This window comes from Pholis gunnellus (genome assembly GCF_910591455.1).
Source record: "Pholis gunnellus genome assembly, chromosome: 19".
In the NCBI taxonomy this organism is placed as follows: Eukaryota; Metazoa; Chordata; class Actinopteri; order Perciformes; family Pholidae; genus Pholis; species Pholis gunnellus.
Window position 1 is genome coordinate 8,383,126 of NC_136546.1, and position 24,610 is coordinate 8,407,735.

At 39.6% G+C, this 24,610-nt stretch overlaps 3 protein-coding genes across 3 annotated transcripts; 1 reads left to right on the forward strand and 2 right to left on the reverse strand.

The window, feature by feature from the left end:
* Positions 1–1,226: 1,226 nt before the first annotated feature.
* Positions 1,227–12,330, reverse strand: knl1 (kinetochore scaffold 1). The gene is made up of 28 exons (XM_079180865.1): positions 12,253–12,330; positions 12,108–12,163; positions 11,994–12,015; positions 11,813–11,856; positions 11,668–11,720; positions 10,742–11,495; positions 10,558–10,610; positions 9,583–10,222; positions 9,349–9,389; positions 8,519–9,020; positions 8,335–8,387; positions 6,661–8,178; positions 6,454–6,574; positions 6,288–6,343; positions 6,113–6,211; positions 5,852–5,967; positions 4,983–5,073; positions 4,677–4,793; positions 4,493–4,580; positions 4,283–4,345; positions 4,157–4,196; positions 3,967–4,071; positions 3,763–3,863; positions 3,298–3,363; positions 2,895–3,004; positions 2,603–2,724; positions 2,334–2,459; positions 1,227–1,979 (listed from the first exon to the last, which is right to left on the reverse strand). The coding sequence occupies exons 4-28, from the start codon at positions 11,814–11,816 to the stop codon at positions 1,883–1,885; spliced, it is 5,136 nt and encodes a 1,711-aa protein (XP_079036991.1). The 5' UTR covers positions 11,817–11,856; positions 11,994–12,015; positions 12,108–12,163; positions 12,253–12,330; the 3' UTR covers positions 1,227–1,882.
* Positions 12,331–13,781: 1,451 nt separating this feature from the next.
* knstrn (kinetochore localized astrin (SPAG5) binding protein) lies at positions 13,782–15,809 on the forward strand. Its single transcript, XM_079179843.1, has 9 exons — positions 13,782–13,797; positions 14,128–14,199; positions 14,321–14,456; positions 14,547–14,576; positions 14,665–14,764; positions 14,891–15,005; positions 15,086–15,147; positions 15,392–15,466; positions 15,560–15,809. The coding sequence occupies exons 2-9, from the start codon at positions 14,169–14,171 to the stop codon at positions 15,683–15,685; spliced, it is 675 nt and encodes a 224-aa protein (XP_079035969.1). The 5' UTR covers positions 13,782–13,797; positions 14,128–14,168; the 3' UTR covers positions 15,686–15,809.
* A 155-nt stretch (positions 15,810–15,964) lies between these two features.
* On the reverse strand, positions 15,965–24,296 carry LOC306711065 (adhesion G-protein coupled receptor G5-like). The gene is made up of 18 exons (XM_079179841.1): positions 24,264–24,296; positions 23,982–24,086; positions 23,697–23,843; positions 23,363–23,407; positions 23,111–23,254; positions 22,760–22,789; positions 22,406–22,480; positions 22,091–22,229; positions 21,022–21,184; positions 20,395–20,529; positions 20,197–20,307; positions 20,060–20,096; positions 19,582–19,682; positions 19,235–19,356; positions 17,402–17,670; positions 17,215–17,308; positions 16,834–17,123; positions 15,965–16,350 (listed from the first exon to the last, which is right to left on the reverse strand). Exons 2-18 carry the CDS (start codon positions 24,034–24,036, stop codon positions 16,196–16,198), a joined length of 2,112 nt encoding a protein of 703 aa, XP_079035967.1. The 5' UTR covers positions 24,037–24,086; positions 24,264–24,296; the 3' UTR covers positions 15,965–16,195.
* Positions 24,297–24,610: the final 314 nt, after the last annotated feature.

A 24,610-nucleotide genomic window follows, 5' to 3' on the forward strand; every position in this document is an offset into this window, starting at 1 on the left:
TCCCTCTCAGAGGCTTGTATCTGGCTGTTTGACCTTTCAAATGAACCCTGGACACTGTCCATGTCAGTCATGTTTTGGCTGTTGCCAATGAGCTTTGAGCATTAGGAAGATCTGCATGCTAGATACTACCATGTTTAGGTTGGTTCAATAAAAGACAGAGAGCCTACACAGATGAGCTCTTTGTTTGATGCCAAGGTGCAGCTGCTCTCTGGTCACTGCTGAAGGATTACAAGGTGTATAGTAGCCCTAAGATCTATGAAACATGGTTAAACACACAAGAAAATAAAACCAAGTCTAATTTTGTGTTACTAAGTTGTTTACATTTCATAGATGAAAAGCAGCACGATGTTGTGCTGCACAAAGGTATTTGTCATTTGCAGTTTATTCTTACAAACAACTTAAAAATACATATCTTACAGTCGCTCTGTGATTACCCAGCAGCTCTTAACCTCAAGGTCAAGATCCCAAAATGGCACCAAGATAAATCTCAGGGGTCACAGGATGGTTAAACAAATTAGGAAAGAACATCTATAGCTGTGCTACTCAAAGGTTTTTTCGTCCAGCTATCTCTGGCCTTTAAGAAATATCCTTCAAATCAAACAATCTGAGCAGGAAAAAAACACCACCGGTTCAACTGCTCACAGATATCCACACTGAGGCCATTTTCTGTGACCCCGACAGTAGACATTGCTTTAAGAGGTCACAGACCAAAGCGGGTGTTGAACAGGTTACATGTTTTACAGACCCATGGCGCCCTCTAAAGCATAACCACAGTATGGCATCTAACACTGAAGGCGTGTTTTAAGGGAATAACGTCAACTTGGTTAATGTCATGAAGTAGAACAGAGTAGCACACTGACAGCACACAGAAGAGTTAAAAAGACATTTTGGTGTAGAGAATAAGTGCAGTGACAGATGTTGATGGTTGACATCTCAGCTGTTCAAACACAGTCTATCAAATTGGTTAATACCGGTCTTAAAGCACATTAGTCTCAACAATAACACAATGTCTGTCTTGTAAAGATATATGTTTCACATTCTGCAAAGAGATTTATATTATTGATGATACATTACTACATGTTGTAGACAAGCAGATGAAGAAGAGACTACAGAATGTAACCTGTGACTTAATCTTCATTCAGTTAATGCATCCTGGGAATAAAACACAGTTAAGTAAACAATAGCACAGACAAAACAATTGAAACATAATCTTTTTAATGCACTTCCATTTATTTAACAAGTTGTGGTCTCTCTTTTGGACTAAAGTACAACAAATCTTTCAAAAATGAAAAGAGGAACTGTCGTGACAAAATATAGTGAAATATATTTACATATGTTCAGAACTGTACACAGCTACAGCTGGATGTGACGTATTTATAAGCAAAACAAAGTACTGTAAGCTGGGTTCATGTTCACTGCCTGGAAGAGACTCTGCACACCAGACCAGAGAACAACTGTGTTTAATCTGTTCACGGTTCACATAACCACGAAACAAATGTAAATTGAACCAAATTCTAGCAAGATGACATAACTAACAGAACTTCAAATTACTTGAATAACCTAAAATAGTAAATGTATTTGTATCACATTTACATTCTTTCTTATCCAAGAACAAACTTGTATGTATTTGTTTTAGAGACGTTTCGGGACCTTAATGTTAGTGGTTGTAAATAATGGTGACGTCTGGCCAGATATGTGACAAACAAGACAAAGGCTGTCGCTAAAACTCATCGGATTCCCTGTATTCTGTCAATTTGAACAAAATGCACGGAAATGGGTTTTTTTGCATTTTATATTTTAAAAAAGCCAGACAACACATTTTAAAGTTTACATTTTTCAACATCCACACTGTACAAAAGAGTTTAAATAGAAAAGATTGGTCTCAACAGAGCAGAGTATCATGAATGGTTTTGACAATCTTCGTCAGGAGGTTCTTGGCTGGACTGAACGACGCCACAATCTCCTCGATCTGCTCCGTCCTGCAAATAAATGAAAACATCAATTATATATCAAACTAAAAAGCGTAGAGCTGAAGTGTCCGTCTGTACCGGTTCCTTTCTTGTATGCAAATGTCAAAGCCTCGCGCAGCAGAAGAGCAGCCAAACCAAATAGGAAAAGAAAGATAATAAGATAAACGTTTAAGAATTTAAATAATAAAACCCTAAAATATGTCCTAAATTCAACTTCAAGACTTGAAGTATAAATAAAGTCTTTGGTTTGTGGTGAAAAACAACACATTTTTGTTTACAGGCTTTTAAAATTGCATTTCCACACAAGGCAGGAAAGCATAAAATCATCTATTTCTACTGAATTCATATTTGAGTCAAACTTACGTCGTGTTTCCGATCATGTTTCTGAAGCTCTGCACTTGAAGGACACAGTGGTGGTCGATCACACCGACAGAGAAGATCACTTCAAACTTGGAAAATGTCTTGAGACAGCTGAAGACAATGTGCACTCTAGAAGAAGAAGAAGAAGAAAAGGATATTAAACAATGTAATGTGAGCTTTTATTCTACTTCTGTTTATTAACACTAGTTTAATTAGTTTGTGATTAACCATCATATTCTAATATTCAGATTTTGGTCGGGAAGAGTTCTTACCGAGTGTCCACACAGCTGATGTGGAGAATATCAAGCCTCAGACCTCCCCACATGTTCAGCAGACGCAACTCCTCTCCCAGCAGACGACAGCGACTCACCACCAGGCCAACATCGTGGAGCAGCTACACACAACAGGAGACAAAATAAAGTTGCAGATTGATTTGTGTAAAACCGTATTTCCGCAAAAGGTACAACACAAATATGAGACAGAATACTACGGGGGTCTACAACCTGCAGCTGCACACATGTGGCCCTCTTGCAGTAAGCGGAACACATCTCCATCCACACCTACCGTTGGAACATGTCTGCTCGTTGGATACTTCTCCACCCAGTCACGCTCTCCCTCCACGTACTCAGAGAGCAGCTTGTGAACGAGGCAGGCGTGGCCCTGTGACTTCTCATCTAGTTAGAAAACAAAATGTACAGTAGTCGGCTTTTCTTTCTTATAATAAACAAATTACCGGTAAAAACAATGTCCCCAATCCTCAAAATGCATCCTCATTAATGAAATGTTAACTACTCTAAGAAAAATTAGATGATTTGACATGGAAGGTATTTAGACAGGCGAGTAGATGAGAAAGAGACATGAATCAAGATTTGAGCTCATGTAAATCCAAACATATATATATATATATATAATATTCATCACATATATTCTGACATGACACGCTGCTTTTTGTATCATCTTTTCTCACCATCAAGTTGAAGTTTGAATGCGACGTGGGATATTTTCCTCTCAGACTGATCACCAGCATCAGTTCCTTCAAAAACAATAAAAAAAAGACAAATAGTATTAATTGGAAAAACATTTATATATTTAAAAAAAAGCTTGGCTGTAAATTAAAACACATCAGTCTTTTGAGAGATACAAGTCTTTCTTTCACTCAATGTCTGCCTAGCACACACACACCCACACACTACACTGTGTATAGTTTGGCTGGTAAACAGTAGCTTTAACTGCAAAGCAGGTCCTGATATTAGAGTGGATTAGTGTGACTAAAAAGGGCAACACGGTTAAAATGTTCAGCCTTTAGCGACTTACATGTTAAATTAAAAAGAACAAATTCTTGTAGAAACAGTAGGAATGCTGTCCACCTTGTATAAGCCGTACCAGTTTATCTAAAGTTTAAAAACAACGCCGTCTGTTGAAGACCACTCACCGCTGGATTGTTCGTACAGCAGCTCTAGATGAAAGGTGTCATGAAGGAACGTGTAGGCGGTGCAGTTGTCGGTCTTCTCTGCAAACCTCCATTCATTCACCCTGAGGTAAGAAATGTACAAAAAGGGATTTTAACTTTAATATCGTTGTGTAACATGAAAGTGGTTCACGGTGCAGCTTTTTTTTTTGACAATCAGAAACTGACATGTGCAGCACGTTGCCGTGGCTCTCGAGGTTCCTCGTCTCAGCTTTCAGCCGGTTCAGTTTATTGGAGTTCTGCTTCTTCTGCATCTCCAGTTCGGATATTTGTCTGTGGCAAAAGAAAATCAAAAAATTTATATTTAAAAGTGTCTAAACATTAAAAAAAAAGATATTCCTTAATATTCCCAACTCACCGGTCATTATCCGCCAAAGCCTCAGCGACTGTCTGCATTTCTGTAAAAGATAAAAGTAATATTCAACTCAAGCACATAAAAATAAATTATTAATAATAATAATAATGTAAAGGTATTACAAGTTACCTTCTTGACGCGAGTTCAGACTTGGTTTGCCTTCGAAGCCCTTTTCTTCAACTGCAGTAAGTTCTAGAGGACGAGAAAAACAAAGTCACTTTATCATCACATCCACACCAATACGGCCCGTTCTTGTGGGTGTGAATCATTAACTATTCATACAGAGAAGGAGGCACAGTGAACTGAACAGCCAGGAGTCAGTTTCCCGCAGTAGCATACCGGTTTCTGATTCCCGAATACAATCATCCAAACTTTTCAGCATCTCATCTGCTTCCTCAATCTTTCCTCTCAACCTCTGCTGCGCCTCCTGAAAAGATGAGAAATAGCTTTAAACCTTCCTCGTCCTCAAAAAGACCCGGGAGGTTTCTAATTCAGTTTGGTTCCGTGTGTGGAGGACTCTTACCAGATTAGCCTGCACAAGGTTGGAGTACAACACCTCCTTCATTTCATGGGACTGAACTTTGCTCAACTTCCTGAAGAGGTTATTTCTCTCTTTGAGTTTTGCACCAAAAGATTTGAGCTGTGAATTCAAACGAACACAGTGAGGGTCAGGAGTGGAATCACACAGCCAACTGATACTCTTTCTACTGCTACATCTACATAAACAGCTACACACACTGTCAACATGTCACATGACGTAGTCATCATGGCAAGAAAGAAGAAAGTAAATTGAAGTTAAATAGAATTACACTGGGTTGTCCCTTCATACCTCTTTCTCTGTAAAATGTCTCACTTCTTCCCACAGAGGTCTGTTAACCATCTTCAGTGGTTTGTCCCGGTCCTGCATTCGCTCCTTCAACCTGGGAAGAGGACAAAACAGGCCTGTGTGTCATTTTAACTTCTTAGAACAGTATCTTTCTTTGGCTTTTCCAATGTCATTCTGTCATTTCTGACAGCAGTCAAACAAGATATGGTGCCGAGTAGGAGTTTTCTTTAAAGAAAAAGAACCATGCTAAGCAGCTAGCCCCGGTCCGTCCTGTCTTGTAATACCACTTGTTTCTTCCGGAGGCGATAGTGAGTCACTGTAGTGTCCATTCTGCCCTCAGTACCACATGAGAGGACGAAGACGTAGTGCTGCCCTGAGGGCTTGTCAATCGCCTTTAAGGTACATGGTCCGTGTATGTTTCGATACATGTGGCAGAAACAAGAAAATGACTTTTATGTTTGTTTTGCTCTCCCTATCATATTGCCCCCGACACCCCGGCAGATCAGCAAACTTCCTGTTGCTGCCGACACACAGGTTTAGACCCAGCAGAGCGGAGCGGCGATACGACGCTCTGCCACAAAATATCAAAACATTACACGGGCTATAGGCTGAAGCCGCACGTGAAGATTCAGAGATAACGGTGATATTTTGGCCTCAGAGCTTCAAGCGGTTTGGTTGGTTCATGTGTATTCTTGCTATTTTACAATAACTGATGGCAGCAGGTGGCCGAGTACCACACATTGCACCTTTTTCAGGAGCCATGCTGACCTAAAATGAGACATGAACCACCTTCAAGGAAGAAAAAACACCTGGTTAAACAGCGTAATGTGACAAACTAAAGTCGTAAATGTGTTAAACGTGAGCGTACATACCCCTCCACCCGTTCTGTGAGGCTGAGGACGTCGGTCTCATACACCATCTGTTTAGGACGGTAGATGTGTCTGTCTCTCCATAAGTCCATCGGTGTGCAGTCTGTGTCTGAAATAAGCTGCAAACAAAAATATTAAAAAGTCATGTTACTACAGTTGGCTGTTTTTCCATACATATATATATATATATATATATATATATATATATATATATATATATATATATATATTTTTTTTTTTTAATATGAAAGAAGATGAACATACTCTGCCGGGAAGGATGCTTTGCCGAGGATTATGGATGACGAAGTCTATGTTGAAGAGGTTAAAGAACTCCAACACTGTAATGGTGCCATCGTTGAGTTTCTGGAATCAAAACATTGAATGAATGAGTAAAAACTTTTTTTTAAAGATTTATTCATAACATATGTCAACAATATACCTGTACATCATTGGTGTAGTCTTCAAGCTGGGATTCAAACAGGCTTTGTTTGAAAGCTGAAAAAAAACCCAAAAACAATTAATTGACGGAGAATCTGAGGAAGCAGAATTATGTCAGGAAAACATCTAATAGGAATGTGATGATACTAAGATGATAAACAACTTACTTGATTCAAATGTAGCTTCACATCTGGTGCTGGTTGTGTGAGAGCTGTTGGAGTAATCTGTGGTCTGTGTGGTCATGCTTGGAGCTGTAGCAATGTTACCGTCGCACTCCACAACATGAGACTGAACATGGGGAAAACAAATGAAGAATTTAAAGCTCGTCAAGGTAAATAAAGTAAACAAAGGATATCATCCATTATTTGACCTACCGTTTCGACGTCAGTGGTCGCTTCAGTGGAGGTTTTCATTCTCTTTTCATCCTCCGTGTTGTTTTCGTCTCCTGGCAGAGGTCTCTTTTTCCCGTGGACAGAACTAACAAAGTCCGGTTCAAACACGTCTTCCTCTAAAAGCTCGTCCGTGTGGAACCCGCGAGAAGAACTCACATTTCCAGCGGCTCTCTGAGGACTCATGTCCAGCGTTTCAGACATATCTTCGTAGCTTACAAGCTCTTCGTCGTAAAGATCAAAGTTGCTCAGTTTACTCGTCACATCGACAGCGACCGTCCTCGTTTGTTCTCCCACAGGATTCGGCTTCTTTGCCTCTTCAGGTTTGCCTCTTTGGGGGAGTTTTGCCTTAAAGCTTCCCATTGAGAGTCTGGACATAAGTTGCTTCGTCTTCAGGTTGAAAGGAATTGTCGTAGTAAAGGGTTCTTCTTCTTCTTCTTCTTCTTGCGTAACACTTTGAGCTTGTGTATTTTCCTCCGTGTTTACCAAACCCACTTCAAGTTCAGGCTCCGTTACAGGTGTGCATCTGGTTTTGTCTTGTGAGTTTCTGTCCGTGTCGTGTTCCAGTCGAGGCACAGGTGCTGTGCAGGCATCCATGGCAACAGCAACAGGCGCTGTAGTCGTTACCTGGCTGAAACGTCTTACTTTTGATTGTAGATCGGCCAAACTCATTCGCCTGGACTTCCGTGAAGGCGCTGCATCGACGTCATGGTCGACAGCACTGGGTGAGCTCTCCATCTTCTGCGACAAAGTTTGATCTCTCGGTTCGCACCCGGTGACCGTTTCCTTCGAGGGAAGAGAATCGGGAAGGTTTGTGATTTCCACGCCGCCGGGGTCGGACGATCCCAGTGCTTCACTGCCTGACTGGGAAGTGACCCCGGTTTTCTTCGACTGGTCAGAATTGGGGCACACGTCCTGTGTGGACGAAGGGCATTGAGGTAGCTCATCCGTCTGTCCCAAAATGCAGCCCGTCTGAGCTTCAGTCATATCCACGCTTACATCGTCCCCCATCATGGTTTCATTTATTGGCTTCTTCACGGCAGCTGGAGCTTCCTTTTCAGGATCCACATCAGGCTTCCGTGTCTTCACTCGGTCCAGGAAGCCATTTGTGTCTACATCTTTTTGAGGGGACACTTCGGCAGGAGCCACTGCTCCGGTGATCACAGCCCAGGAGCCACTTGTCTTAGATAGGGAGTTTTTAAATCCTGGATCCAAAGCATGTGCTGGTAAAGATCTGTTACTCTGCCGAAGATGTGAATTCGATGCTGAATTGTGGTCAATATTTACAGTGAGGCACTGGGTCACATCCATCGCTGCATCAGTTGCAGTGAACCTCACCGTTTTCTCTCCACAAGCGGGTAAAGCGTCCACATGTTGGTGAGACTGGGGTGCCAAATTGGTGGCAATGTTTACAGTGTGATTTCTTGTCACATCCATACAGGCCTCTTCAGCAGTAAACCTCACTGTCTTCTCTCTGCAGTCGTCTTCAGCATCGAACTTGACCTGAAGGAGAAAGATAGAGAAGATAGGACAGCAAGTTAACATTATCATTTCATAATTAAAACGTGAAAGAATTGATTAGTGCCGCTTTAACAGAAGTTTACGTGTGCAGCAATACATTTGTGTAAAAGCTCAGATTAAGGGAAGGTTTAGGCTCACCTGATGTTTTTGCACCTTCGTCTTTAAAGAAGCAGTCAATGAGGAATCCAGACCTAAATGTGGAGATGGGAAATAAGTCAGAAACAATTCAAACAAAGAAACTGTTTTTACTATTTTGATCATTACAATCTCGTCTTGTTGCCTCGTCATTGTCAAAAAATTGGAGAGTTTGGTGTTTCCATACCTGTGCGGTTAGATGATCCCAGCGCTTCATTGTTCTTCTGTCCTGAAGTCATCTCTTGTTTCTTCACACTACCACTTTGGGGGTACATGCCTTGTGTGGGGAAGAGGCACTGAAGAGAATCATCTGTACCTGTGCTTCCTAAAATCCGGCCTGTCTGAGCTTCAGTCATGTCCATGCTCACATCCTCTTCTGGACGGACTGTCCCTCCATTGGATGAGTCTCCAAAGTCAGAGCACTGTGCAGCTGTAGGCGTCACTCTTGTGATCACAGGATCACCACTGGGGCCACTGGTTCTTGAGAGGCTTGCAGTAAAACTTGGATTCAAACTGTGTGCTGATCTGTTTCTAGGGCGACCATCTTGTTTCTTTACAGGGAGAAGTGCATCTGATAGTAAATTACTTGCAATATGTACAGTGAGGCCCTGGGTCATATCCATCACTGCATCCTCTGCACTGAACCTCACGGTTTTCTCTCCGCAGTCGTCTTCAGTGGCAAACTTGACCTTTGGAAGGGAAAACAATAATCACTGTAAGAGTACAGTCCTCGAAAACATCAATGACAACTTAAATTAGCATTCCTAGTTAATTAATTCTTTTTTTATATTTTGTAGACAATAAAAATGAAGTATGCAACCATTTTCTAAAAGAAATCGATAAATGTAATCACTGAGATTCTGCACAAGTTGACTCAATAGGTAACAATGCTGCACAGACCACAAACAGCTCTTAAAACACAGACTTAGTTTTAATAGCACAGGTGTTGTATATTAATTCATCCCGCAAAATAAATACACACTTCAAAAATCATAGCAAGTGAATGTTTAAGCTCACCGGATTTCTTTGCACCCTTGTCTTCAGAGAGGTTTCCGTACCTGACGGGAGGAGAAAGAGAATTAAAGTAAAAGCAAATTAGAAGAAGCCATCAGACCCATTTCAAATAGTAATAAATGAAATTAAGGGCACTCTAAAGTTGTTATTTGTGCTGAAGAAGAAATTAAATGTTTGTTCAGATGTTACTATTTTTGTCCTCTCATCGTCTCTTTGATCTACACTTGAGTTCCATACCTGTGCGGTTAGATGATCCCAGCGCTTCATTGTTCTTCTGTCCTGAAGTCATCTCTGCTCTCTTCACACTTCCACAGGAGGGGTACATGTCTTGAGTGGGGAAGAGAAACTGGAAAGGATCGTCTGAGCCAGTGAGTCCTATGCGACCCGTCTGAGCTCCAGTCATGTCCATGCTCACGTCATCTTCAGGACTGACCGTACCTCCATTAAATGATTCTCCAGAAGCTCTGGTTGTATTTAGTGACTGCTTTTCTTTACCAACACTACGTTTCAGCTGGGACAGGGAGCCGTTTGTGTCAACAGTTTCCCGAGAGGATGCTGCAGTAGAAGGTACCATTCTTGCAATCACGGGACTACCACTGGGGGCAGCGGGTTCAGAGGGACTTGAAAGGACGTTTTTAAATCCCAGATCCAAAGCTGACAGGCCAGGAGTACCACAAGTCTCACGGCTTCTCTCCTCCAGAGATGAGGCATTGTCCACTTTTCCAAGAGTGTGAAAAATGTCCACGTTTTGGTTTGAAGGAGCGAATGAACTACTGGCAGTGTTCACCGTGTGACTCCGAGTCATTTCCATAAAGTCATCACCTGCAGTGAACACTCTGGTTTTCTCTCTGCATTCGTCTGCTGTATCAAGATTGTCCTGGAAGAGGAAAGACATGGGAGAACATTAAAACAACATTCAGAAAGTACCATCTATATTTACCATTGAGTTATACATATTATATATATATATATATATATATATATATATATATATATATATATATATATATATATATAGAGAGCACATTTAAAAACAACATTTGTTTGTAAGTGCTCTCCAGTCGAGGCAGATGGGTTAGGTATAACATAATTACACACATAAAATGGTGCATAGTTGGCAATTTAGCTTCACTTAATGTCCGTACGGCATGACGGATTGTTTTCAGACTTAAAACGTACGTAATACTTAAGTAAACGTATTGTAAAACTCACCTTGGGTCTTTGATTGAAATCATGTTGAGATGGATTCTTCAAGGACGTCATATCTGAATTTGGAAATACAAATAAAATGCTTATTAAACTGTAAATGAGTCATCGTATCATAAGTTGTGAAACAATATCAACAAGGAACACTTAGGCCATTAATCAGTCAGCTGGTTGATAGAAAATGAAATACCTTGAGGGTTGAATGATGGTTTACTGATCTGCTGGTTGGTCTTCTCTTTTGTCTGCGACACTCTGCTGTCATGGTGGGAGTACATTTCTTGCGTGGGGAAGAGACACTGGAAGGGATCCTCGTCATCAGTGAGTCCCAGAATGCGACCAGTATGCGCTTCGGTCATATCAATGCTTAAATCCTCTTCAGGACAGAGGGCCCTTCCATAAGAGAATTCACCGACCTTCCTGGATGAACTCAGTGACTTCTCCATCACAGCTGAAATAGACGTTGGAGCCTGATTTTCTTTATCCACGTCAGCACTTTGTGCTTTAATCTGAGCCGTGGAGCAGTTTGCTCTTTCAGACGATGCAGCAGGCGCCAACATGGTGATCACAGGATTAATGCCGGGGTCACTCGGTTTGGAGAGACTTGCGAGGAAGTTTTCAAATCCAGCATCCAAAGTAGGTGCTGGAGACGATTTGTTTCTCTTCTCTACTCTTAAATCCATATTTCTGCTGGTGGGTGCTGATACTGACCCAGTGTTCACATTGTGACTCAGGCTCATGTCCATGGCTCCATCGCTGGCAGTGAGCTTCCCTCTTTTCTCTCCTCTGGCGGGTAAGGAGTCATAGTTTTGGAGGGAAATGTCTGCAGCGAACCCTGCATCATTTCCAATGTTTATTGTGTGACTGTGGGTCATGTCCAGGAATGCATCATCTGTAGAAAACATCACTGTCTTCTCCCCGAAGTCACGCCCAGTATCAACGTCGGCCTGGGTGAAGAAAAGTGGCTTTATGTCAATGAATGGTCACTAAATATCAAGTTCTACATAAAAGCTTCTCATGAACATTATAATGAAGCATTGTATTAATAGAATACATATGATCATAACAAAGAAATGTAACCATTGGTGGCTGCGACAGTTGTAAGAACACACAACTCACCTTGTCCCTTTGTTGAGAGGCATGCAGAGGAGCATTCAACAGGGTTTCCATTCCTGAATTTGAGAGATTTGAATTTAGTAAGAGTCGTCTTACACTGTAACAGATAATGGGAGTATGTGGTAATAGCTGTAATGAATATCCCTACCCATAATTTGTTGAATCCCATCTTCAGTGACCGCCACCTGGACCCTTATGAAAGCAAACACACAATATTAATGTTGCTACTACAGAACATTTTGACTGCAAGACAAAGATCAGCATATTCAAATCCAACATTTTCAATAGGTCAGCAGCTTAATATGTGCAGCTTGAGAAGATCACCGTACCTATTTTGTGTGGCTGTCGCTGCTGTGGAAAAACAAAAATAGGACAAATATTACAAGGCTGCTCCAAAAAAACTAATAAGAACTCAGATACTTATACATACTAACGTTACATACTCGTTGTTATTAACTCTTGTAAAGGACTTCGGGCAGGAGAGGCATTTTTTACATCCCTGTAAAGAAAAAGTACAGATTAGGTTGAAATGTCAGCGTGCTTGTGGTAAATCTGAGCCTGACTCTTTTTTTTTTGGTATTGTCTCACTTTGAGAACAAAAGGACGTCGTTGGCCGGAGCAAAGCTGACTCTTCTGGAAATTCTCTTTTCCACCGGTTTGGCACACTCCACCTTAGTGAAAATAAAAACATATAAAGCAAAATATAAAACCATAAACAAAGTTTTTACCCTTCAAATGTATCCTTGTTATGGTGACAATTGATACTAAAAAGAATATCACGATTGGAGCACATCTTTCATTACAAGAAAAATTCTCAATTTGACATACAAACACTTAATTTTCTTTAAATCTAGCAATTCAGTTACCACATTTTCCTGCTGCTGTGGTTCAGGGAACATGACTGATCTCCGTGGTGCTTTTAAAATCTAAAAAAGACAAATTGCAGAGGTTATGATTCAGGCTTATGATATAAATGTAAACTACATATACTTTGTCCATATATTATTTGTAGCACTGACCGAAGAAATGCGTCGCTTGGAGAATCCACTGCCTTCACTGTAACAGCACATCAAACACAGTATTCAGCTATGGTGAGTGTTTGTTCTTATATAAAATGTGAATACAGTCATATCACAAATCAATGGTAATGCCAGCTACAAAGATGGCCTTTAGGTTAAGTGTAGTCTGTTGCTTTGAGGACACATGAGTGCTTTCTTCTCACAACATAGTTTCTACTCACTCATTCTTGGCAGGATCCAGAGGCTCCATTTTCAACTGTGAACAAATGAAAACAGAGCTTGATGCAGGAAGTCACAGATTCTGCAGTCCATTGTTACATTTAAGTTGGTAAGACATGACATTATGTCACATTTACCTGACCTTTCTTCATATTTAGCTAAATGGTTCGATTAACAACCAGATACATTGTTTTTTGTGGGATAAAAAGGTAGACCCGGTGCAGTGTTTCAGGTTAAATAAGTAACTGTTACTTAAGGATTACTGACCTCGGTAGCGAGCATTCATTGTACCTCGGCTAACGTCCGTGTTGGTCTGGCATTAACAAAACAAGAACAATAACTGAACCCAAAATAAACAATACAGCGCATACCTTGTAGTTGTTGTGAGATAATTCCTTGGTTTTACAACGGATAATGTTGTGTTATTACTTCTTAACTAACGTGAAATAGCTTTCATGTCGCTTATTTTTTAGCTGGGTCGACGTGCGAAGCTGTGAGCTGCAGCTAACGTCAACGAGCCTTGATGCTAACGTCTTCAGTTTTGAATTTAGCCGCCTCCACGCATGCGCAGTGACCCATTTCAATAGTTTTTTGTCTTTCGCTGCTTATTTCGGTAAGTGCAATATTGTTAACTCAACAACAATAACAGCATAATACACATGCCGCTTAGCTCGAATTAATCAAGAAATACAAACCCTCTGACAACAACAAATAGAGAAAAGTAGTTTTCGTCATACAGGAAGTAACGGACTCAAACCGGATATGATCACAGAGGGCGGGACGTTTTTAAATTCGTGCGGCTCGTTTTGGGGAATTGACTGTTGACGTCTTGTACTTAACGCATCCATAAAGGTAGGCGTTGATGTTGTGTTACTGAACCCTGTCACACATATTGGTATGTTTCAGTTATGGCGAACGGTTAACTAGCACCTAAGCTAAGCTAACTAGACCCTTGATATGTTACTTTTTTTTAAGTCGTCTAGCGAATGTTGAATTTGGAAACTCACACCAAACTCCATTCAAAATCTGTATTTTTGTATTAATCTTACGGTTAAAAGTGAATATATAGGTCCTAGTATTCTATGATTACGTTGTCGAAGCTTTAGAGTAAACGTTACGCAGAAACAGAACGTGTTTGAATATTTCAGTTCAACAGCTGGTTCAGTAAACATTTCCTGGAATTACTAAATTGTAAGTTACTTAATCAGATTGTTTCTTCTTACAGGTGCCTTTTACATTGCTGGTGTTGTATTCATTGCACAGCAGATGAAGCAAATGACATCCAAAATTCCAAGAGGTGAGCAGAATTTGGTATTTTTGGACTGTTTTGGTGATTCTATTTATGTACATTTAAATTGTACTATTGTATTTCAAGACAAACGAAGCTGATGTCTGATTAACAATCTTGTGTTTTCCAGGTGTGCATTTACCTGCAGAAATGAAGAAAGCGGGTGATAAGTTTGAATCCAAAGACAGAGCACCTGTATCTGCAACAGAAAGTGCTGCCCAAAAGTCAGATGGTGTCCTCAAACACCAAAAAGAAAACCTGCCAAAGTAAGGCGTGTGCTAATCAACACTATACTATGTACAGTATGGTTGTGTCACAGCTATTTAATTCATTTTTCTTCCACTTTTGTCTTGCAGGAAAACGGTTGCTCCCAAAGCACACAAAGGGTGAGTCTTGCATTACGTTGCATATCCTGAAGCATCAGCCTTTTTTTCTTCTTCTTCTCACAATTTTATATTTCACCTGTCGGTATAGGGTGTCCACCAGGTATGGGCAACAGGCAGAGCTTAAGGGGCAAAATCAGCATCTGATGGCTACCAATGGGGAGCTGCAGAAAAACCTCTCAGAGACACAGGTGCAGGAAGTAGTTTTAATGAAGTACTTGCATGATTGTAACATATCTAACTACTTGCATTTATAGATTTCACTTGTCTGTTGTCCGCTGCAATTGACCAGCATTTCTTTCCTTGTCACTTTGCAGCAAAGAGTGTCTGAGTTGCAGCTGCAGTTCAGTGAACTTGAAAAGGAGAATGTAGAGGTTCGGAAAAACCTGAAGGACTGTCACATACTCCTAGTCGCAGCCAATATAGACCCAGGTGAATATGTATCCCCTTTTTTCAAAATGTGTTTTTCTTTGCTTGATGGAAAATAACGTAACATCTCTTTTGATTCTTAGTTTTGGGAGAAAGGGTTGGCTCAGCTGCGCAACAAAATGAAGACGAAAGAAAAGAGGTTATGGTATGTATAGTTTATTTCAGTCTACTTGATGTTATAAGTTCTGTCATGTTTTTATCACACTCACACAAATGACTACAAACATGCACTAGTTGTATACCACATATCCATACAATTAAAGTACATTTACAATATAGTTGTATCCTACACATGTTTATATAGTTGTATCCTACACATAAAGGGTAACAGTCTGCTATCACAGGCAGTGCCATCTATTGAACACAACTTTCATTGTCTCCATTTTCAGAGTGTCTCCACAGACCTGCTGAATGAATTAACAGCGTTTGGAGACACTGCATCACAGCAACGTGCCCGGTTAGAGGTGAGTTAAACTCACACTTTGCTGTTTGTTGTAATTGCTTTTACGTGACGATCGCAGTGTATTTTAAATGATCCTCATTTTACACATTTATAGGAATTCCAAACAACGATGTCGGAACTCACGAAAGCGCGGGAACATATGCAGGAAAGGGAGAACTTCTCCCTGGAGGCGGCTGAAATGGAAAAAGCTCTCAAGGAAGCAGAAGCTCTCTTGCTGTAAAAGTTATACAAATTTCCCAACTAAAAAGAAGTTTAAAATAATAAAAACAATTGCGTATTGATGCATAATGTATGTTTTAATGTTAGTGAGACTTAAACTGAATAAAAGATTCTTTATCCTCGTGCTCCTTATCTCATTTTCATATTTCAAACCGTCAAAACATGCTTTAGGAAACATTATTTTTACCGTAATATCCACAACTAAAGACATTTTATTGGTTAAAGATCAAACAGTCTTGATAGTTTTTCTATATAACAAATCTGTAAAAAACTATTTTTACTAATCAACTTCATGAAACGTACAGCCTTTTCTGATCCCCACTGAATTAAATTGTACAAACCAAATTCTGGTCCTAAGAAAATAAATAATTATAATAATAATACACCTATAATATATGTCAGGCAAGATGCCCTATACAATATTACACACCAGTACACTTTCTAGTTCATTCTACTTGCTTGTAGTCTCTTACTTCAAGCTGTCCATCTTCACCTTTTAGTCCACACTTGTCTACGAGGGCTTTTCTTTTTTGACGTTGGCGTAGGGGTTCTCGCAGCTGTGCACGCTACTTTGAAGAGTGCTGGCGTCACTGACTGAGGTTTCCTGAGTCCCGATTAGCTCTTCGGAGTGGCCGGTGTTGTAGTAGTAGATGAACAGGAAGAAACCTGCCACAGACAAAGAAAGATGGTCACTCATACGGACAAGTTGAGCCTTGAAATGGAACGTAGTTTTAGTTTATTGCTACTTTACACTCATTGCTCATGCAGGTGGGTCATCTATCCTTTTACAGTTTACTTTTATTATAATACAATATTGTAATAATCACTGAAACAAAGTAACTGCTGTGGCATCACGCTAGCTTTGATAGAACCATGACATGTTTTTTTTGTTGTTGTGTACACTGATCCATTTGGAGGAAGTGAGACGACATCCAGCCGACATGGAGCAACATTATCATTCATTTGGTGTTGTGTCTCTGGCTACGAGTTGATTTAAGACCAATGTTCACTGTCCTTTAGCTCTTTTTTGTTTGGTAAGTAATAAAAACCAAGCTAGATGAGCAGTGAGTTTAAATTAGGATTCAATTGAATTATTTGAAATGCAACAGAACAATAAATTGAAAGCTTATTATTATCACAGTTCGGGACCTTGGAATGAATTCAAGACTGTGAAAATGTAGTAGGAGGGGATCCGGAGGACACCGTAGGCGAAGAAGGCAAAACCCCAAGTGATCCCCATCATGCAACACAGTCCCAGGATGATTGCAATGCCTTTTCTGTTTGTGCTTATTACTGCACTGCTTGTTCCACTTCCCGTTCTCTTGAGACAAAAGAGCCAGGACATTATGATGATGAAGGTAGTGAAGGTGAAGAGGAAGACCAACGCATAGTAACCTATGTTGACAATGGAGTGCACGTCACTGTCCGTTATCCAGCACCTTGGAACAGAGAGACATGTCGGTAAAGGAAGGGAAGCGTATGAACAAATGTGGGAATTCTGTATATTAAATATATATTCCACACACTCACATGGCCACAATTTCTTGAGTGTCACTAGTATAGATGGATTGTTTGCCATATTTTCCTAAGATGAGCAGGACGATCCCAACTACACTCGGTAGTACTGCAAATGGACAAAGAAGATTTACCAAGTCACTACTGACTTGCAAATGTCCATGTTCAGATCAAACAACAGAAAATACTGATGTGTACTCACCCCAACTGGTAATGGAGAGTTTGAGTATGTAGTGACGGATAAAGATTTTGCCCCCCACGTGCAGCTGCAGGCCGAGGTGGAAGGCCTGCACAGCAAACCAAGTAAAAGTGACCAGCATGAAGTAGTGCATGAGAGCCGCCAGGGTCTTACAACCCATAGAGCTGTTCGTCCGTGCCACGAAGTCGTTGAGCAGGAAAGTGAGGTTAAGCAGGAACATGGCCGACACCAGGTGGATGAGAATCTTTGTGGCTATACTGGCCTCGGTCTTCCTGTAAGAGAGACACATATTGCTAATTGCTACCCCGTCTGGTGAAGGAGTTACAGCTGCTATGAGGAACTTTATTTTGTGTTTAGAAAGCAGTCGTGTTTCCGAGAACCAGAGTTTCCTTTAGAAAACTTCTTATTTTACTGCAGCAGGGTCTGACAGTCAGCCACGCTCAGTCCTGGTAATAATAACTTTGAGGTTTGGATTGTTGTTCGGACAAAACAAGACATTTGAACACGTTTCTTTGAGTTCTGGGTAATTGTGACAGTATTTCTCACTATTTTCATACACTTTACAAACTAAATGATAAATTGGATTAATCAATAAAACAAACAGCAGATCAATCAATAAAGAAAATAATCATTAGTTGCAGCCTTATATAAAATGGTTAAAACTTAGCTCCACCTCACAAGAGTATAACGTTGCTTATACACATTAATGCATGAGTAATAATAATGTAATCATAATCTGTGTAATAGTATGTCATTAGATATCATAAACCCTCACATGGGCTATTTCTTTCCATTGATCACTTTAACTTTTAATACTTTGAAGTACATTTCCTGATACTATGTTTCCAATACAGCATTTTTATTTGTAGGAGATGTTTTTTACAGCGGGGTATGAATATAGAAACAGAATTCTCTCACCTCTGTAAAATTGTCATTATCATTTATCGTTGTCTCGTTATTTAATAAGTCCTAAACTAAACTTGAGTTATTATAAGTAATTCAATTTAATCACAAATTGCATAATTCTATGTATATTTATTTATCTATAAATGCAAAGGTAAGTGCAATAGTGGCCCGAAAATAGTAATGTGATCATACAAAGTGAGGAAAGGGACAGATGGGATGTCAGCTTAGTTTCATAAAGTATTCATTTGGTACATAACACGGTTGTTTCCATAGCACTCCCACAGCAAAGCTACTATTCAGCGGTCTCATTTCCCTATTGCAAATGTCTGACAGAGTTCTGTTGTTCTGAAGAGCATGCTTATTTACATGAATTATCACTAAATCAGCTGGCTGTGGGACAACGCAGCTATTGACAAGAGATGTGTTTTTTGGTGCTTGTTTACTTGTATAAAGACTAAAGACTAAAGAAAAACAGATTTTTCCGATTAATGCCTTTTTTTAAAATAATCGGAACTATTTAAAAATCAATCCAGTATCTTTTAGTACAACTTTTGTTTCTAAAAGGCTGACATTAATGATAATGACACTTCATTTTATTTTTTTACAGGAAATATCTGAATATGTATGGCTACATAATGAGAGAGATTGGAGTATTCAGCCATGGCTCAACAAACCTGGACAAAAGATGGGTTTCATTCTGCAGTTAAAAGCTTACAAGTAGTTGTTATTGCTCAGGCCAAGCCCAGTATTTTTAGACATATTTAAACACAAATAAATGACGTAATCATTTAGTAATTTGGCTTTAAAACAGAATTTAGCTTGTGAAAATGTGACCGTGACAACCCTATATTGAAATAAAGGTAACACTTTATTTTACATGGTCATCATTTCCTGATACTGAAACTAATTATGGAAACATGTTATCATTACCTCATAAGGAAGTGCAGGAAGAGGACTACGCCGAGGAAGAACATGGACAAGCCACAGCCAACTTGGGTGATGATGGTGAGGTTTTTCAGGTCGGAACCAGATATGGTGACATTAAGAGGAGCCTGCGAAGAGCAACAATTAAACACTTTATCACATGGACTGGCATTGATGAGGATAGTTTATGATGAATTTCATTACAGAGGGGGAAATGAAAAAATTCAGTAGCTATGTGCAGTCAAGACGGTCATACAGAGGAATGTCCATATACATGTATTCCACTGGGAATGCCGATTGAAAGGACGAAGCTTAGAATGTCATGAGAATATTACAAAAGACGGAAGACGTACCAATAAGATAGCAAAAAAGGTCAAATGCGAACACTCGCATGTAATGTTGGTCCCATTTGTTAGCGTCCGACATCCGTCTTCAGTCCAGTTTGGTCGGCTTCCTAAAGGACAGGATCAGAGCACGCAGACAACGCAGAGCTGAAGCTGGAGGGTTCACGAGTACATTGAGTGAGTGAGAAACAACAACGAATCAACGCTCCATGCCAATAGTAGATTTGAAACACGGAAAATACGGGAATCAATTTGACACTGTATCCGTTCTATTCAAGTGTCCCAGTGGAATAGAAGTACATCGCCTATATTACATCAGCTCACTACTGTGGTCTCTGTTATTTCATGTCCTTTTCTAATCTACATTATGGCAGCAGTCACATGCTGGGATTTTGTTCCTAAAAACCATCGTTAATGTTATCGATTACACTTGATGTGTCAAAAAGCTCTATTCTTTCGTCGGTAATGTAGACCTAAAGAAAATTACCTTCACCATTCCATGAACAACAAGATGGAATTCCTTCCTGTAAAAACAACAACAGAACTGCATTCAAACGTGCTCTTGGATGGTAAACAAACTCAAACAAATACAAATAATACACATTCGATATCTTGTTAACTTACGTCTTTAATGTTCTTGAAATTGATGAATATCTTGTCTGTGAGATTGCTGATCGTGACTCCCATTTCAACTGCTAAAACCTCATCCCCTAAAATAGTGCTGTTGTTCATATCCTGAAAAAAAAATGAAACAACTGCAAAATAGTCACATGATTATATTTCCTTTATCATTGAAGGCGACATTTTGATATTGTTTCTTACCGAAGTCAGATTGTTGAATCGTAAAAGGACTACAAATGCCACGCTGACATTCAAACTCAGGGATTTCTCAAACGCTTCTTTTGGCACTGAGACAGATCTTGAGAATTGAGCCACAATATCACTGCTGTCTACGATCTGCAGGGAAGAACACACAAGTGTGTTGTCAAAATCGTGTACAGTGCTGTTTTAAACATTTAAGAAAAGTAAAACCGTTTGTTTGAAGTCAATCCAATTATAATCCAGGAAATGACTTAGTATCTAGGAAATGACTCAGCAGTCTGCCTGCTCAGCTACATTAGTTTTGATCCTTTCACCTCAATCTCGGAAAGAGAAAAATGTTGAACAAAAGTAAGTTATTTCCAAATGAGAGACAGGATGCCATATCCTCAAAGTTTAGATGGACTACTTATTTCATGACTCTGAAGTGTTAAATAAGTAATGGTAAGTAATGCCTGAGGAAGTGTCCATTATTAGGAATTAACGCGGTGTGTCTTACAGTTGGAGTTAGTTGAAAACCTGGTGTGTCTCACACAGACGCTAAGTTGGGAGTGAACTGGTTCCCCAATCCATACAGTTATTACCGCATAGCACGCATATGAAGGTTCAAATTCAAAATAATACACCCACACTTATGATGTCCTTTGGGTCCGAATAACCAAAGAAGACCTCGTCTACATCCGAAGGGTCTGTTTCTCTCACTAGGATACCCGTAACTCCTTCTCCCACAGTCAGTGTAGCCGAAGACTCGTTGATGGAGCTGGCAAGGTCGGCCATTTTGTCCATGACTTCGCTGTTGACAGAAGGAAGAATATTTAATATATTGACAATTCTGAGTTTCATATACATTTTTACATATATTACATTACATTGTGGTAAATATATATAAATAGCCCACTTTTTTTTTTTACCCCCTTTGAATTTCAATGTTATAAGGAATAGTTAGGAGTTGTACAGAGCTGGAGCAGGGAGGTTAGCTTAGCTTAGCTCAAAGACTGGAGGCAGGGGGGGAAACAGATAGCCTGGCACTGTCCAAAGTTTAAAAAGCATCCATGTAATCCCAACTCTAAAGTTCAATAATTAAGATATTGTATCAGCTTAAGTCCTACAGAAAGAGAAATGTAAAGCTTTGTGGTATTACAGGGAACCTCCTGCTGCAACTATTTCTGGGAGCAGTGACTTCCTGGAGTCTTGTCGACACATTTCTATTGGCGAACAAACAAACAAACACGATAGGACATGTTAATTAGGCAGCATTAGTGGTTTTGGAGTTAGGAGTGGCCCATAAGACTCCACCGTTCAATTTGTTATTTGGTGCATCAAAAAAGCACAATGTCGCTTAATGAATTTCTCTCTTAAAGCACTAATTCGCTTTGGGAATTTTCCTTTTAAATAAAGCAGCACATTGTTTATTTCTGTAAATCGTCTATCTATTATCAAAGCATTATCAGCAATACAGATAAGGTGAATATGAATGTGTTGCGTTGCATGTCGATTTAGTGGTGCTCCTAAAGCGTTCCGCTGATGCTCCTGACATTTTCAGTAGTGCTCCATAGAGTGAAAAATCAGCTTTGAAAAGAACCAGCCTAGCTGTTTCCAATCTCAACAACCTCTGGCTCTGGCTCCGCAGTGGTAATAATCTTCTCATCTCACTCTCGGTAAGAAAGCAAATGAAAGCATGTTTCCCAAAATGTCTTACGCAGCTTTGCAAGCGTCGAATTTTTCTCCTTCTTTAGGTGTAAAATTCCCAGGCACTTTAACTTCAACCTTCGGCACTTTCACTGGATTATCACACCGTAAACATGTTGTGCTTGTTGTGTTGATGATGAACTTTGATTCTGAAAGGAAGGGACATCGATTTTTATCTCAAGCGTTAGAATCTGTAAAGTAAGTTATACAGTTGGTGCCATTTATAGCCAGTGTCCGCAGCATTACAAGCATGATGTGCATTATTTTGCACAAAAGGCAAGACATGAACAAATAGTTACTTTTTGCTTCTCTGAGAGGAACTCACCGGTTCTGCATTTGTTTACATCATAACTAGCTTCTTTACATATCGTTGTATTCAAACGTGTAATCCAGCAAGGTTCTACAAAGAGAAACACGGTCAGAATCTTCACATACACAGTAAAGGAAAAAGTGGGACAACGCCACAAAAAGTGCACTGATAAAAATATTTAACAATCTCGTATCTTGTAGCTAATATTATGAGGGATGGTAACACAAAAAAAAAAGACTTCTAAATTGAATTAAAGACTTGTATCATCATTCCAATTGTTACATTGAGCATAAACGTAATCATACCTTTATAGACACTTGTTTTTATTCCTATTTTTTCCAGACTGAATTGTAAAACAAAGTTGTTTACCTTTTTCAGTGTTAATGATGGCCGTTGAATCTGAATAATAAGAGAAATTTATATTGACAAAAACAAATCAGCAAATTAAAACTGTTGTTTGACAGTTTTAAAGGGCCAACACACACACACACACACACACACACACACACACACACACACACACACACACACACACACACACACACACACACACACACACACACACAAGCAAACAGATGTATGTCCAACTTTCCTCTCTTCTCATCTGCCCTGTGCACTGAATAATAAATACAGTAAAGGTGAACAGAATGTCATTTAATGTTGCTCACAACATTTAATGCTGACATCGGAGAATGTAAAAAAACAGTTATGTAATATCACCTGCGATGTCAGGTAATGTGGTGTTGCACTGCCTCCCTTCCACGACATACAGATCCCATTCCTTTTTGGTGTACAATTTTTTGAGGCGTACTACATAAGAACCATTATATCCTTCCACTTGAGGATATTCCCCCCGAAAATTTCCTGTTAATTAAAAGCAGAAACACAGTTCGATCTTTATTTTGTTGAAATGCTAATGTGAGTGCAAGAAGAAATTCAAAATTCTGAGAGTAATAAGTTGGTTGTACTCACGTTGTTCAGTCACATTTCTCTGCACAAATATTATGCAAGCCATAGCTGCAGAGAGGTAAAGAATGCAGTCTTTTTATGTCACGTAGTAAGAGTAACAAAGTAAGAGCAAAAAGGCTCAGTCTAATGTGTATGTACTTTAACAGCAGCTAAGTCATCGATCTGCAATGTGGTGTTTTCACCCATCAGATGGACCCTACATTAGATGCTTAAGATATGTTACTGTATTTTATCGTTTTAAAAACATAAATACAGCTACTAGCTGTAAAGGTGCTTGTTCCCCAAACATCAGTCAACAGCTACTGTAATTAAAATGTTTATTATAGTTTCAACTCACTCCGATTCCAATGTTTATCTGCAGTGATGAAGGCACTGAAACTTTCAAGAACCACAAAATAAGGTGATGTCGGGTTATTGTTCAAACAACCTTTGAGGTCCTTCCAAGTTTCTTTTTTCTCTGTTTTGGGTTTTCCATCTGTTCCATCTGAGACAACAAGGTAAACAAAGAAATCTTCACACAAGGTGTCACCTTATAACCATAATAATCGTCCCTTATGAGAATAATGCAATATGATATGTAGAGGCCACTAGACGTTATCATTTGGAGATTTTGATTACGTACAAAAAGGATAAATCCACAGAAGCCCCACGAACAAAACCCAAGTCATCCAGCTCATGTTGCTTTGATGGCATTAACTCTCTGTCAGGACGTGCGATCGATTCCCTGCTACAGAAGATGAATGACAAGTACAATTCCAAAGTTCTTTTTCAATACAGATTATCAGCCAAAAGTATTTTACTTCAAGAGGATGTCAAATGTGTACATATTGAAAAGCCCTCTGAGGCTAATTTGTAATTTGTGACTTTGGGCTATACAAAAATAAATTGAATTGAATTGAATTACCTTTCTGTGGTTGAATCGTCAAAGCACTGAAGAGTAGCACTGAGGAGCAGCACTGAAAACACGAACAACTGAACCTTTTGGACTCATGAATATGTTGTCTCACTGACTTTGCATAGCTGCCCGCTGAAAGCGTTTTGTTTTGCAAATACACAGTTCCAAGAAATGTCCTTGCGCCTCTCTCCTTTGCAATATAACCAAAACATAATTTTGCTTAGATGAATGTCCAGTTACGATGTAACCAAATTTAAGGAATGAATGGTGGCTGTGACGCACAGTAGCTTGTATGTACATCGTTATTTTTAGCATGAAGTACAAATGTATGAATAGGCCTACAAATTAACTCTGTA

Excerpts from the sequence above, each read along its gene's own strand:
- knstrn (XM_079179843.1), top strand. The coding sequence starts at position 14,169 with ATGAAGCAAATGACATCCAAAATTCCAAGAG. Across the intron at positions 14,765-14,890 it reads AAAACCTCTCAGAGACACAG|CAAAGAGTGTCTGAGTTGCA; the intron begins GTGCAGGAAGTA and ends GTCACTTTGCAG. Across the intron at positions 15,006-15,085 it reads CGCAGCCAATATAGACCCAG|TTTTGGGAGAAAGGGTTGGC; the intron begins GTGAATATGTAT and ends TTTGATTCTTAG.
- knl1 (XM_079180865.1), bottom strand. Across the intron at positions 8,179-8,334 it reads CGAAGGTGCAAAAACATCAG|GTCAAGTTCGATGCTGAAGA; the intron begins GTGAGCCTAAAC and ends TTTCTCCTTCAG. Across the intron at positions 4,794-4,982 it reads GACATTTTACAGAGAAAGAG|CTCAAATCTTTTGGTGCAAA; the intron begins GTATGAAGGGAC and ends TTGAATTCACAG.
- LOC306711065 (XM_079179841.1), bottom strand. The coding sequence starts at position 24,036 with ATGAGCTGGATGACTTGGGTTTTGTTCGTGGGGCTTCTGTGGATTTAT. Across the intron at positions 22,790-23,110 it reads CACATTACCTGACATCGCAG|ATTCAACGGCCATCATTAAC; the intron begins GTGATATTACAT and ends CTTATTATTCAG. Across the intron at positions 20,097-20,196 it reads ATTTCAAGAACATTAAAGAC|GAAGGAATTCCATCTTGTTG; the intron begins GTAAGTTAACAA and ends TTGTTTTTACAG.